Below are 13,762 nucleotides of genomic sequence, written 5' to 3' on the forward strand. Positions count from 1 at the left end.
ACAGCCACTTACCTTCCCCCCCCCCCAGTACCTTTGTTAGTTTATTGTTTTTTACATTAAGTCTTTAGTCCACCTGGAGTTGAGTTTAGGGGCTCTTCTCACCTGAGCGTCATATTTCACAGCAGCCGAGAGGAGAGCAATGGCGTTCTCCTCACAGATCCCTTGCTTGATGGTTTGTTGGCAGAGTTTTTTCAAACGATTTTCTCTATAAAATGTAGCCAAATCTAGCAATCCTGGTGGAAAGACATGCTTATTAGGGAACATATCTCAAGCATCCTGATTCAAATTCACTCAGCTGTGCACAGATGATCTTGACATGATTTTGAGCTGGAGGGTGTGGCGCTCCCTAGGAAGGCAGTTGAACTGAACTGTGTTTACAGTATCCAAATGGAGCAAAATGAAAATGGCTTTAATAATTTTCCTAGGAAAACAAAGAAAAGGAATGTGCCCCTTCCTTGCATTAGCTATAACTTTCTCTGCAGGTCATGCCTATCTGCACACGTTTTAAAGATAAAAGAGAGGTGTGGGGGTAACTCAGTGGTAGATGTGTGCTTGGCGTGCACAAGGTTCTGGGTTCAATCCCCAGGATGAGTAATTAAAAGAACCAGCTTTCATGGGCATGTCTCTCTACTCCTCCCTACAGCAGAACTCCTAGAGTCCTCTGTACTTGCTGTCTTTTTTTCTTACTCCCAGTCTATCCTCAAACCATCCCAAGCAGAATCCCACCGCCACCCCTCACTGAAGTCATTGTCACTAATGCCTTCTACAGTGCCAAACCGCAGGTCTGGTCTCCAGTTTCCTCTTACTCAACATTCACATGACATCTGATGTGGTTGATGATATGGTCTCCTTGGAGCACTCTGTTACTTGTTTGTTCTTCTATTCTCCCTAATCACTCATGGGTTCTCTTGGTGGGCCATTTTTCCTGACTTCCAAATGTGTGGATGCCCCAGGGTTCGACCCTCAAATACTTATTCATTCATTTCCCCCAAGTGAGTTCCAGCATCTGCTTCTATAGATCTGATGGTTCCTGTTATGTTACCTGTCATCTTCTTTCAAATCATCCAGTGGAGACTCAGTTAATTTTAATCTACCCTGAGGGGCATATGAAGTCCTCTAATTAGGAATGGTCTATTCACATTTAGAAGATCCTATTTGTTTTCATATATTGCTTTCTGAATCTTCATTATAAATCTTGTTAATTAGCATAAAGAATAGCAGAATTAGTTTGTCATTGGTGAATGAATGCTGTTGAGGATATGTGGCTTGGCTAAAATATCCTGAATCCTTCTACCCTTGCACAGATGCAGTTCCAGCATTGTGAGCTCATGGTCTGACACCCTTGGTAGCAGTACACGTGTCAGGTCTTCAGTTAGTCCTGGGCTGCCACCTGATCAAAAGGTTAGCTGACTACCAGAATATTGTCACATCCACCTTAAGCTAACATTTCATACAAAGGTACTCAGCAGAAAGCCTAAGACAGAGAGCTGGGATCAATTTTAATGTATTGTTTTGGGGTCTACCTTCCTTCACTAATGTTTTTATACATGTGGTAGAATCTGATTGGAAACCCCCGCCATGGCAAATATTCTTAAAACAAAGAGAAAAGGCCCATGGTCAGAGGAAGATTATGAAATTTTGAGAGTTGTGAACAGCTTGAATTGTTTGAGGTCAGTTCTTAAAACTCTCAAAGTCACACCAAATGCTCCTTGAACTTCAGACTGACATACACAAGCCCTGAACTGCTGCCTGGAGCCTGGACTCTGCACCTTCTCTAGGCACACCCACATCATGGAGTGGCTCAGGAGCCCCAGCCCACTTCATGATCACACTTTGGGCATCTGAGAACCTGGATTCCCTGCCTTGTTGGTCCTAAGGCCACGCATGTGTGAGGATTTCTTCCCCCTGGCAAGCCACACCACCAATGTGAAGATCACTGGCCCCAACAGGTGGCTCAGGTTGGGGCTGGCTGAAGTTTGGACATGCAGGCTGGGGTGCCCATATACCCCTTATAATGCAGGACATAGCTGCAGTCTGGAGGCCAGGGATCCATCCTTCCTGCCACTGTGTTCTAGCCAGAACCAAAACTCAAGCCTAGCCCTTCAGTTCTTAATGAACGTGTATGTTTCAAGGTAGGAGGAGGGAACATATTTTATCTGAAGTTTGTTAGCCTGACATATTACTTTAAATATTAGAGAGCATGCAGGCCTCTATTTTAACTCTTGTCTTGGGTCCTACCAATGTTAAAGATGGGCCTATGAAAGAAACTGCCACTCAGATGTTTATGAAGCAGCTGAAATTCCTCTGGCTGCTCAAAGGCAAGAGCAAAACCTGTTGCTCTCCATCTCCCTCAGCTCATCCACTTCTTTTAACACAGCTGCTCAAGCCAAAAGCCTCAGCACAGTCATCCTCCCTTGCCTCGCACATCAGGTCCCATCCATCAACAAATTCCACCAGGTGCAGCTCCAAAGTAAATCAAGAACCTGACCTCTTTTTAGTACTTCCACTGCTAGACCCCAACCCACAATACCACCATCTCACACCTGAACCAGTATAACTACCAACCTCTTAAAAACAAAACATCTCCCCTGTGACCTGTGACAGAGTTGCTGCCTGTCTTTCTCTTCACCCAAAACAAACATACACACACACACACACACACACACACACACACACACACACACACACGCATGCACGCGTGCGCGCACGCGCTCTCTCTCCCCAAATCATAAATGTTAGGCTGAGCCGTGGCCATCTGTAAATGTCCACTTTCCCAGCCTCGATCCCCTCTGGTCCATGGTCTGAATGAGTGGACTCTCCTTAGAGACACTGGGGTTTTTGCCCTTTGTCCCTGTAAATCTGTCCCTCCCCCACACCCTACTGCCTGTGATGCTCCATCAACCTCTCATTTATCTATCCAGTTAACTTTCATGTGAAGTAGTAATGAGGGAAAACAGTTTGGATTCAGGGACTAGGGATGCAGCTTAGTGGTACAGTGTGAGCTTGGCATGCGCAAGGCCCTGGCTTCTATCCCCGGCATCTACCAACATCAGCAAAAATTTGGGTTGAACACACAAAAAAGAACTCCTGTGGTTATCCTCACAGTGACTTTTCTTTAGGTTCTACAGAAACCATATGAAGTTACTCGACATTTAGCCCACTTTGTGGTAAACTCTTTGGCAGTTACCTACTGCCTCCTCAGGGGAGAGGCTGATGCTGTCTGTGTAGAGGTATTCCAGGAAGGCTCGGTACACAGGATATGAAAATTCACTCATTTCTACAATATCATCCTCGTTGTCTTCCAATGAAGAACGAAAATGCTCACACCTGAAGGAAGAAAGAAGCAGGTCAGGTCCCACCTTCTGGGCTAAGTTAACTGTACACTTTCCCATGTGCTATAGTTTGGATGGTGAATGCCCCCCAAAGGCCCCCTATTAAAGGCTTGGACACTAGGTTGCCGTTTAATGGGAAGTGGTAAAACCTTAACAGGTGGGACCTAATTGGAGGCCTCAATTCACTGTGGGTATGTGCCTTGCAGAGGCCCCTTTCTCCTTCTCCTTCATTCCTGGCTCCTGGTGTAAGCAGTTTTGTTCCCCCATAGACTCCTGATAGAATATGCTACCACACCCACAGGCCCAAAGCAATCATGGATGGACTGGAACCTCCAAAATAAACCAGTCAAAATAAACCTTTTTGGTTAGAGGTGTAGGCTTACTGGTAGATCACATGCTTATTAGCATGTGTGAGGCCCTGTGTTCAATCCCTAGCACCAAACAAATCTTTTGTTTTATAATTTAACTACCTTAGGTATTTTGTTAGAGTTCCAACATCCTTGCCTGGGTTCCTTGCATTCTTTTCTGGCCTGACACTTTCAAACAATCATTTGTACAACGAGGCTGCAAATGCAAACCCACTGTCATGGCGGCAGGCAGCTGCCTCTGGCTGCAGTGGTGAAGATGCTGCCGGGCTCCCTGGCAGCTTTCTCACACCACACCTACCAACCAGCATTTATAGAAATCCGTAAGGTTTATTTTTATAAATCTGAGTAATTTTGTATCTTCAGTCCATTACAGTTTGGACGTGTCCCCTAAAAATTCTTATGTTGAAATCTCAACATCCAGACCAGCAAAATGTGACCTTATTTGGAGACAGCGTCTTTAAAAAGGTGATCAAGTCAAGATGAGGTCATCCAATATAACTGGGTGTCTGTACAAGAGTGGGGAATTTGGACACTGACGCTCACGGGGAGAATGGCATATGATGATCTGAGTTAAGCTGGCACATGCCAAGGAAGGCCAAAGATAGTTGCCAACCACTAGAAGCCGGGAGAGCCTTCAGAAGGAAACTTTCTGCCTTGACCTTGATCTTAGACTTCTAGCCTTCAGGCCTGTGAGAATAAATTGCTGTTGTTAAAGCCACCTGTGTGTAAGTACTTTGTTACAGCAAACTAATTCACCCCCTTTTTAAAAATGAAGAAGATTTATGTGCTACGGCAAGAACCAACATGGCCCAGCTTGACCTTACTAATGGGAAACTTGAGACTGAATGCCACATTGGGTTATGATTCAATGAAATAGGATTTAAATTATGTTACTCAACAGGCATGATTAATTTCAAAATCAGTACAGTAAGAGGGAAAAGTCAGGCACAAAATAATGTATATTGTACCTTTTCATGTAATATGAACTTCGAGAAAATGCTAACCCATCTATGGTGGCAGATCAACCACTGGCTGCCCAGGCTGGAGCCTGAGGGCTCTCTGAGGGTTGACATAAATCTCTATATCTTGAGCAGGGCAGTGGTTTCACAGGCGTGTACGTATGACAAAACTCATCAAACAACACATTTGAAATGGATGCCATTCAGTGTTCATAAATTAAACAAATTTGATTCTAAAAATCATTGTGTTAGTGTCACTCCAGATCTTGTTGGTCTGGAAAAGCCTGATCTTCTCTTTTTAAAGCACCTAAAAGTTAAGCGTCCCTCAGCTAATTGAGGAGAGTGATTGCCACGGGCTGAGCTCAGTTCCCAGGCAGGGAAGGTCACTTGAGAAGGGAACTCTGCCATGTGCAAAGCTCAAAACACACTCACCAAGCAGCAGGAGAGGCTGCTCTCTAACATGAAGGTGGACAAAACATTCTTTCAGGTGTTCTAAGGAATGCCTAAGGGACTGATTCCCCAAACCACATGCCCCGCACTTGTCACACCTGACCTGTATTATTTCTTGTTTCCCTTATCATGTATTTCCCAATCTTCACTCTGCAGAGCCAAAAGAATCTTGTACTTTCTCATTATCAATTAAATGTCTAACTCAGTTGTCGAATGAAATGGATCAATCTCAATCCTCAAAACAAATGATTCCTTACCTAATTTTGAGAAGGACTTTATGTGCATAAATGTATTTTCCATCAACCAGAAACTTCAGGTCTGCGGTATCTGGGTTGTCAAATTCTCTCTTCAGTGACTCAGCCACGGTGAGGTGGTCATCGGGTTCTAAGAGAATAACACATGCTTCTAGGCTCAGCTGCAGACATGACAACCACACAGGCCAGGATGGGGCCTTGCTGATGACACTGATGAAAATATCAGCTCCCCGAAAGAACTGACCAACTAACCAATGCTTTCCCCACCTCCATACAGATTTGCATCTCTGCAATTCATGAAGATAAAAAACCTCACACAAAACTGCTTGTAGAGCTGGCCAAACAACAAAAAAGTCCCAAACTACCTTACTAATTTTGAATGAAATTTTAGAATGTCTGAGTAAAATAAAGGATGCAGTTTCCCAGCAAAATTAAAAAATAGTCAAAAAAAATTACTTTAAACTTAGTACTGACATTCGTTCCTGATACTTCTAAGAAAAACTTATTATTCAAGTTAGTTCCCTTTCACAGAAACCCAGTAGAAGGAAATAAACTAATATCCTGCACCTAATGGAGTCCTTATATCAAAATAAAAGCCCTGAACCTCTTCCTAGTTTTCAGGCCATGTCCCAAATGGACAGGGTCCAGCTCACCCACTGAGAGGAGGCGCCAAGTGACAGCAGGAGTGGCAAAGCACGCAAACACGTCGTCGGTGCAGGAGAAGTGGGTGAGGTGGGGCAGGATCACAGACTGGCCCCGGCACTGGCCCCACATGTACACGTGCCCTCCCTGGGTCTTGGCAGCAGATGTGTGGGCGGAGTGACAGGCTGCAATCTCTATGATCCTAAATTCACAAGCAAACACCACAGAAACACAGTAAACAGGAGAAGAAACAAGCTGGTCTCTCCTTCCCCTAGGTTTAATTGATTTGGGGCATCACAAACCTAACTGACAGAAGAGTGTAGCCTCAGGATGAAAAAAGTCAACAAAACAAGACTTAAATACCTCACTTCCTAAATTTCAGCCACATTTCAGTGGCACTTATCAGGATCTGTTTGTTACCATTTCTAGCCAGTAGGCCCATAAAAACACATACTGCCCTATTCAAGTACAGCCAAGTCAAGTGGATATCAAAAAGAAAAAAAAAGAAGATTTAATATTTTTTTTGTTCCTAAAACATTACTCTGAAATAGATAATAAAGATGTACACTATCTTGAGCCAGGGTCAATGAGTAAGTATTTTGATCAAAACTTTGCCTATGTGGGATGTGGGCATAATAGCTCAGTGGTGCAGTATGTGCTTAACATGTGTGATCGTTTAAGTTCAATCCCAACCCCATAGACAAAAACAAAAACAAAACTCATCTATTTCGGGCTAAAGGGAGCGTGCTGAGAATCCTCCCAACTCTGATGGCACATCAATAGCTTTGTTTTTGGGGTGAGGAGATTTTTGGTGCTGGGGAGCAAACCCAGGGCCTTGTACCTGGCTAAGCAGGTGCTCTACTACTGAGTGACATCCCCAGGCCAAATTCAGTAGTTCTGCTCACTGGGCTGTATCATCTGGACCTGGAGAGCAGTTTCCTGGGCTCTCCTGTGACAGACCCTAGTACTAGCATAAGTTCATGATTGACAGGGAGGTAGTTCTCACAACACTTCCTGATGGAAAATATTGCCCTGTTGGTCTGGAAACAATTCCTTCTCTGTAAGAACAATCCACCAGACAGACTCAAAGAAGATAGGAAGCACTTTTGCCTCAAGTGAGGTCTCCATCTGGATTTTGCCCCTACAGGCCGTGCCCCCAGTCACCTCAGAGATGGACTCGAGTCACCTTTGACTTCCTCCTCACTTGCCACTTTCTTCAAAACAGCCAGTTGACAAATAAGGCAGATTCTTTCTTGGTGATGTCTCACATCAGCCCCAGCTGGGCAGGCACCCTCACCCCAGCCCCATCTGGACACCAACAATTTCAGATTCTGTCTCTCCTCAGCCCCAGATCCATCTTGCTGGCAGGGGGACAATCCTCCTGAGACACTGTTCTCATGAGTACTTTTGGACCTGCAGGGGCTTCCCACTGGATGAAATCCAGAAACAGGACCCTAAGGCTTCCATATCGGGGCTTCCTCTCCCTGCAGCCTTCCAAGTCACCTCGGTCTCCACTCTATATGTTCCAAATATCTCACTGCCCTTGAGTCTCTTTAGTCCTGGTTGTGGTGCTTGTTCAAAAACACTCCCTTTGTCTCTGCCTTACAAAAACTGCACATCTTATAAAGTCCAATACAAACAGCCCCACAGGAGAGGCCCCTCTCTTACCTGAGCTCTTGCAGCACATCCTGGCCCAGATGTGTAAGATTCACCTGTCCACCTGGATTACATGCTCCTGGCAGGCCAAATCGCTGGCTTATGTCTCTCTCAACACAGTGTCTTACTAAATACTATCTATAGGTCATTTTACTGGCTAACTGAGGATGACTCAACCACACACAGCAGCTGAGGGTTGGGTAAGACCCCGCTGGCCAAGTGCTAGCCATGGAAGAGTGGAGAAATCCTCTAGTGCCTGCCTGACACAGATGTTTCCAATCAAGAGGGAAGGTGTGCATCCTACATCCTGGAGGCTATCCGGCTGCTGTCCTCACAAGGCCAAGCAATTTCACTGATTTATCTGAGGGCAGCTCTCAGCTCTTGAGAACCCATGGATACCAGAGGAAAAGCAGGGCTTTGGAGTCACGTAGACCAAGGTTTGAACCCAGCTCTCCAGCTAGGCTGTGGGGCTCAAGGAATGTTACTTAGCCTCTGGGGACCGAAGTTTCATCACACTGCAGGGCTGATTGTAAGAATCACTTAATAAGATGCTAAGTAGCTGGCGCAGTGGCACATGCCTATAATCCCAGCGACTTGGGAGCCTGAGGCAGGAGGATCATTAGTTCAAAGCCAGCCTCATCAACATCGAGGTGCTGAGCAACTCAGTGAGACCCTGTCTCTAAATAAAATATAAAATAGGGCTGGGGAGGTAGCTCACTGGTCAAGCCCCCCTGAGTTCAATCCCAGGAACCAAATAAATAAATAAATAAGATGCTAAGTGTCAAGCATGAAGTCTAGGATGCAAATGGGAGCACAATTTAATACTCGTAACACAGTCAAAGGACAGGGTTACAACAATTTAGTTGAAACAACCTTCATAGGCTTTGTTTTCAATTCTAGAATTGGATAATACTTCACTTCACAATATACAGTAAGGGTTCCAATGGGCTGAGCAAAGGGGGCTGGTTTCACAGAGAAAAGCAGAAAGTAGGTTAATCGTTCCAAAATTACTATCCTCGTAAAGTTGGGACAGAGACAGAAAAATGGGGGGAAAAAAAGATGTAGGAGCAAGATTAATGGTTAATGTTGGCTTACTTCAGTTTACCTTTTTTGTGTAGGGACTAAGCATTACCAGGAAATGGGCCTGTTCAGGAAATTTGGCTGTTATCTCTCTGATTCTAATTTCTCAGAAAATCAGATAAATAGTGTAATATCAACTTAGTGACTTGAAAGTTAGCATGTCTCCATTTTGGTTTTTAGTCTGGTCTGCTGGGGTCCTGGGCAGGAGTTTAGTCCCAAACAATGGCTGCCTGTATTTTTTCTTAACACTATTACTATTCAGCATCTTAAGTGACAGTGTCCACCTTAGACTATACACATATCAACTGATCAGTTAAGATTAGTAAACCCTCCCTAGAATATTCCTCTTTTAGCCTGGAACAGTGGTGCACACCTGTAATCCCAGCTGCTTGAGAATCTGAGACATGAGGATTGCAAATTTGAGGCCAGCCTGGCCAATTTAGCCAGACCCTATGTCAAAATAAAATGCTTGCACTTGTGGCTCAGTGGTAGAGCGCTTGCCTAGTATAAGTGAGTCCCTGGGTTCAATCGAGAGAGGGGGGGGGGGAGAAAGAAAGAGGAATCCTTCTCTAACATTTGTATGGTTAGGTCAGTCGAATGGCTCCAACTCTAATCCAGTGCTTTGCAAAAGAGCTTTACCTGATGGGAAAATGGTACATATTACTTGGCTTCCCAATAGGCACATTCATTTTAACAAATAAAGAAAATGGGAGGAGGAAGTAGAAAAATTCATCTAATCAAAGGAAAGTAGGTCCACTGCTCCCATCTATTTTACAGGCAAGGCTCTGTGTCACTCTCGGATATTAGGCAAGAGCTCTTCCACCCACCTGCACCTCCAATCCCCACTCCCCCAATGTGAGCGCAGCAACACCAGTCCTCTGGGGTGGTGGGAATGAGCTCCGAAGCAGCTGGTCTGAAGAGGGCAAGTTTTTATTATCAGTTTCATCATCTTTTTAAAGAAAAAGAAAGATGTAGAAGGAGCAGGATCCAAGGTAGCCACCACCTCACAGGTTTGTGATGTGGAGGAAATGAAGTAAGGTACCCAGCAGAGTTAGGCATGAAAAATGGCTTATTTCCATGACAAAAGTGTGTTCACAGCTAGTAGAGAACTGAGAAGTCACGGATCTGTGGCACCAAGACAACCAGCAAATAACAGGAGAGTGTGTCCCAGAGCTGCAGGAGCAAGGAAGGAACCCGAGCACCTGCTGGGTCTTGAGGCCTGTCAACAAGGACTGGGCACCTGCAGAGACGCTGCAGCCTGCATGCAAGCAGAGGGCGGAGCAGCAAGACTGGAGGGAAGTGCTCCCTGAAGAGACAGGTGGGTGACACTGGGGGTAGGGGCCTAGAGTTTGCTGGGAAATTCTAAGCCCAAAGCCAAAGTTCAGTTTTGAGATGATGTGACAGAGAAATGGGAAACAGCTCTGTGAACCAGGCCATGAGGTGAGGAACATGGTGTTCTGGGAAGGATTAATCTGACCAGCAGTGCAAGAAAAACTGAAAGGGAAAGAGAGAACAGCCTATGAGGCTGTTTGGGAAGGCGAGGCCCATGGCAGGACACCATGACATCCAAGTCAGGCTGCCAAGAATTCAGGGTGGCCTGAAGGAAGGAGAGGAGACCAAGATGGTCCCAGAGTGGGAGCCTAAGAAAACCCCTGCCTGGTCCCGCTGAGGGAAGCAGAAGCAGCCCTGGGCCAAAGGCAGTGGTGGGCTGGACATATTGATGGCTAAACAGTAAATAAGAGAGAAAAAAAAAGGCCTCGGGCATTTTAACCAGCTCAGTGGGAAAACCTTGTGGGAGTCTCTGGGTGGGTGAGGCTTTCAGGCCAGCCCAATGGCCTTTCCAGGAACATTAATGAAGTGCGCTTGCTGTCCCCCTAGACAAGCACTATTGCAATCACCTGCAAGGCAAAGACTTTTCTTCAGGAAAAAAAAAATTCTGTGGACTTTGGGAGACCACTTAAAACGACAGCAGATTCCTGCCTCGCACAGTGGTACAGGCCTGTAATCCTAGTAACTCAGAAGCCTGAGGCAGAAGGATCATAAGTTTGAGGCCAACCTGGACAACTTAGTGTCAAAATAAAACTAAACAGGGCCAGTGATGTAGCGTGGTGGTAGAGCACCCCTGGGTTCCATCTCCAGTACAAAAAAAAAAAAAAAAAGGACAGATTCCCTTTTCCCTGATGATGCTTCATGAAAAATGTCACCAAGAGACACAAATTACCCAACACTAGAAAATGGAAATAATTTAGTCCCTGCATTCCCTTCTGAAGTGTCTCTGAGCCTCCCCAGAAGAGAGCAGCCTTGGTCACACAACAGCTGGTGACCCAGGAGGAGCTGGGACCGGCAGAGTGGAGAGGATGGGGAGGGGCACAGGACAGTGCTAGGCTGTGCTAGGCTTGGCCTCTGGGAGTCCCAATGGGGAGGGGCGGTCGGGGGGGTAAGGCTGGGCTGACAGCAGGAAGGTGGAGAAGGTTTCCAGGGAGCTTTCAGGTGGAGGCTTGGGACCCAAGCAACCACCAAGGGACCTGGCCTTTGCCTTGGGTTGTGGTTTGTATGATTTCATGCCCAGAAGCAAATTCTGAAGCTCAGATTTTCCAGAGTTACAAACAACAATGACGACAAACTCACTAACTTTCACCTTTAGAGCAGCCAGCATAGTTCACATTTTATTTTGTAGCCAACCTTAATATGGAAAAGAAATGACTACATGTTATTGTTTTGTTTTGTTTCTAGTCCTGAGGATTGAACCCAGGACCTCACATGTGCTAGGTAAGTGCTCTGTCACTGAGCTACACCCCCAGTCCTTTTTATTTTATTTTAATATAGAGTTTTGTGAAATTGCAGAGGGTGCCCTCCAATTTATGATCCTCCTGACTCAAATCTCCTGAGCAGCTGGGATTACAGGGTGTGTGCCACCACACCCAGCTCAAAAAAAAAAAAAAAAAGAAAGACTGCATATTCTTAATAAATGGGTTTTGTGTCATCTTGACAGAATAATCTGCAACAACTGCATAGCTTAATAGCTGTGAAGTACTAGAAATGAAACACCATTTAGTGGAAAAAAATGTAAAAACAGAAGACAAGGATGAGCAAAGGGAATTTATGAGGGAGAAGAATAGGAAGAATAAAAGACTTCTTGTAAAAGACTCAGAGCAGTGATTCCTACTCTTAGTTTTTTAAGAGCCCAAAGTTTTACCAATTACCTCAAGGTGTTGCAGAATTCTGAAAACTTCAAGCTAGTTTTACATCAATTTAATTACAAATATGCTTTTATGTTATTTTAAGAACAAAGGTACAGATGCCAGTCAACCAAGTACCAAAGTATTGAAACTTGAGAAAGACTGGGAATGAGGGGTTAGAGAGCAGATAATCATCTTAATTATTAAAATTACTTTCAGGTAAGCATAAATTCCTGACAAACACTAGTGTTTTTCTTCCAAAATAGACCTCTCTGGAAAAAATTTATTCTTCTTTCACTTTGGTGAATAGGCACCTAAATCACAGACCCACCCTACCACACCCAAATTCAATCTTATTCTTAATTAGTCAAGCTTCCCTGGGACAAGCCCTAGCAGAGTCAGAAGGAGAATTTTGGGAAAGAAGTCTTGACCTGCCCAGGAAGTTCAGTCACTTGAAAGCGTGGAGAGGTAGAGAACAAATCCAGCGCAATTAGAAATTCCTCCCTTGCTATGTGCACATGGGCATGAGGCCCACTGACTCAGTTCAGGCTCAGAAACCACTGCCTGAAGTTCAAACCTTGAAAACTGACAAACAAGGATATCTCATTTATATCCCTGTGACTTTTACAAGCCAAAAATGTTTATGAAGACAACAGCAAATGCACAAGTACAGATCTAGCTCTACCTTTTTTACAAATACAATTCAAAAAATAATTGCAGTTTTAAACATCAGAAAGGCAACAGTAGCTCTCAAGGTCCAGATAAGCAACTGCCTCCCACCACTTCGACTCCCTGCTTCTCTGCTTCCTTTTCTTTTTCCCACCTTGATGCCCCATAATCTATCCCAGCACGAACCAGTCAGAAGACCTGGGCCATCACTCTGCACAAGCAGTACAACATGAGCAAGTCACTGGTAGACAATGACAATAGATCCCAGGGGTAGGTAGATTAAGTTTTTGATAAATGTGGAAATACCATAAAGAGGGGTACAGTACCAGCCTGGCATGCACGCCTATAATCCCCGCTACTGAGGACGCTCATAATTTTGAGGCCAGCCTCTTATCAAAAATTTAAAAATCATATTAAAAAGGGGTGGGGATGTAGCTCATGGTAAAGTGCCCCTGGGTTCCAGCCCCCGTACCAAAAAAAGAAAAAGTGGTAAAAGTCATATAAATATATGGTTTTTGTTTCAAACTACACTTTGTTGTTTAGGCTAAGTGCTAAATGTCCCCATTGACTGGATTGGCAGTCCTGAGGCATTTTTGTGGCTATTCAGAGCTTCCTGGCTCCTTTACAAGATAAAGCAAATGACGTGGGGTAACTGGCTCCTACCAGGGTTGCTTTAATGGGTCAAGGGTCTTATTCTAAGAGTTTTGGTGAAAACAGTTTTTAAAAACCTATTCAACTTAGGGTAAATAATAGCAACTGAATTCACATACATAAATGAAAAGTGAGGTGTTGAGAAACCACTATTTGGTCACTTTTGTTAAGTATTTCAACAGAAAAATATAAGAGAACTTCATATAAGTGCCAACTAATCTATTTATCCATACATCTATTTTTAAAGCAAGTATAATAAAATTGTGCAAAAGTTTTTTAAAAAGTAAAAATTTCTATAATAACTACAACCCTGGTTTAAAGGAAAAGATAATGAAATGTTTTTGCTTCACACTAGGGTCAAGAAAATGTGGTATTTATACACAATGGAATATTACTCAGTCATAAAGAAGAATGAAATTTGCCATTGGCTGGTAAATGGGCGGAACTGGAGATTACCATGCTAAGTGAAATGAGCCAGTCCTTCAAAACCAAAGGCTGACGGTTCTCTCTGATTTGAGGATG

General features: G+C 44.3%; 1 protein-coding gene across 21 annotated transcripts in view; it reads right to left on the reverse strand.

Moving 5' to 3' along the window:
- The window catches only part of Rcbtb2 (RCC1 and BTB domain containing protein 2), a 39,064-nt gene that overhangs the window by 5,763 nt on the left and 19,539 nt on the right, over nucleotides 1-13,762 (reverse strand). For all 21 annotated transcript variants that reach the window (XM_021729747.3, XM_040281530.2, XM_078016011.1 and 18 more), the window contains 4 exons: nucleotides 6,017-6,207; nucleotides 5,367-5,493; nucleotides 3,188-3,327; nucleotides 103-233 (listed from right to left, as the gene is read on the reverse strand). In XM_021729747.3, coding sequence (XP_021585422.1) covers nucleotides 103-233; nucleotides 3,188-3,327; nucleotides 5,367-5,493; nucleotides 6,017-6,207 — 589 coding nt within the window. The remainder of the gene's footprint in view (nucleotides 1-102; nucleotides 234-3,187; nucleotides 3,328-5,366; nucleotides 5,494-6,016; nucleotides 6,208-13,762) is intronic.

The sequence above is a fragment of the Ictidomys tridecemlineatus genome, chromosome 6 (assembly GCF_052094955.1).
Source record: "Ictidomys tridecemlineatus isolate mIctTri1 chromosome 6, mIctTri1.hap1, whole genome shotgun sequence".
In the NCBI taxonomy this organism is placed as follows: Eukaryota; Metazoa; Chordata; class Mammalia; order Rodentia; family Sciuridae; genus Ictidomys; species Ictidomys tridecemlineatus.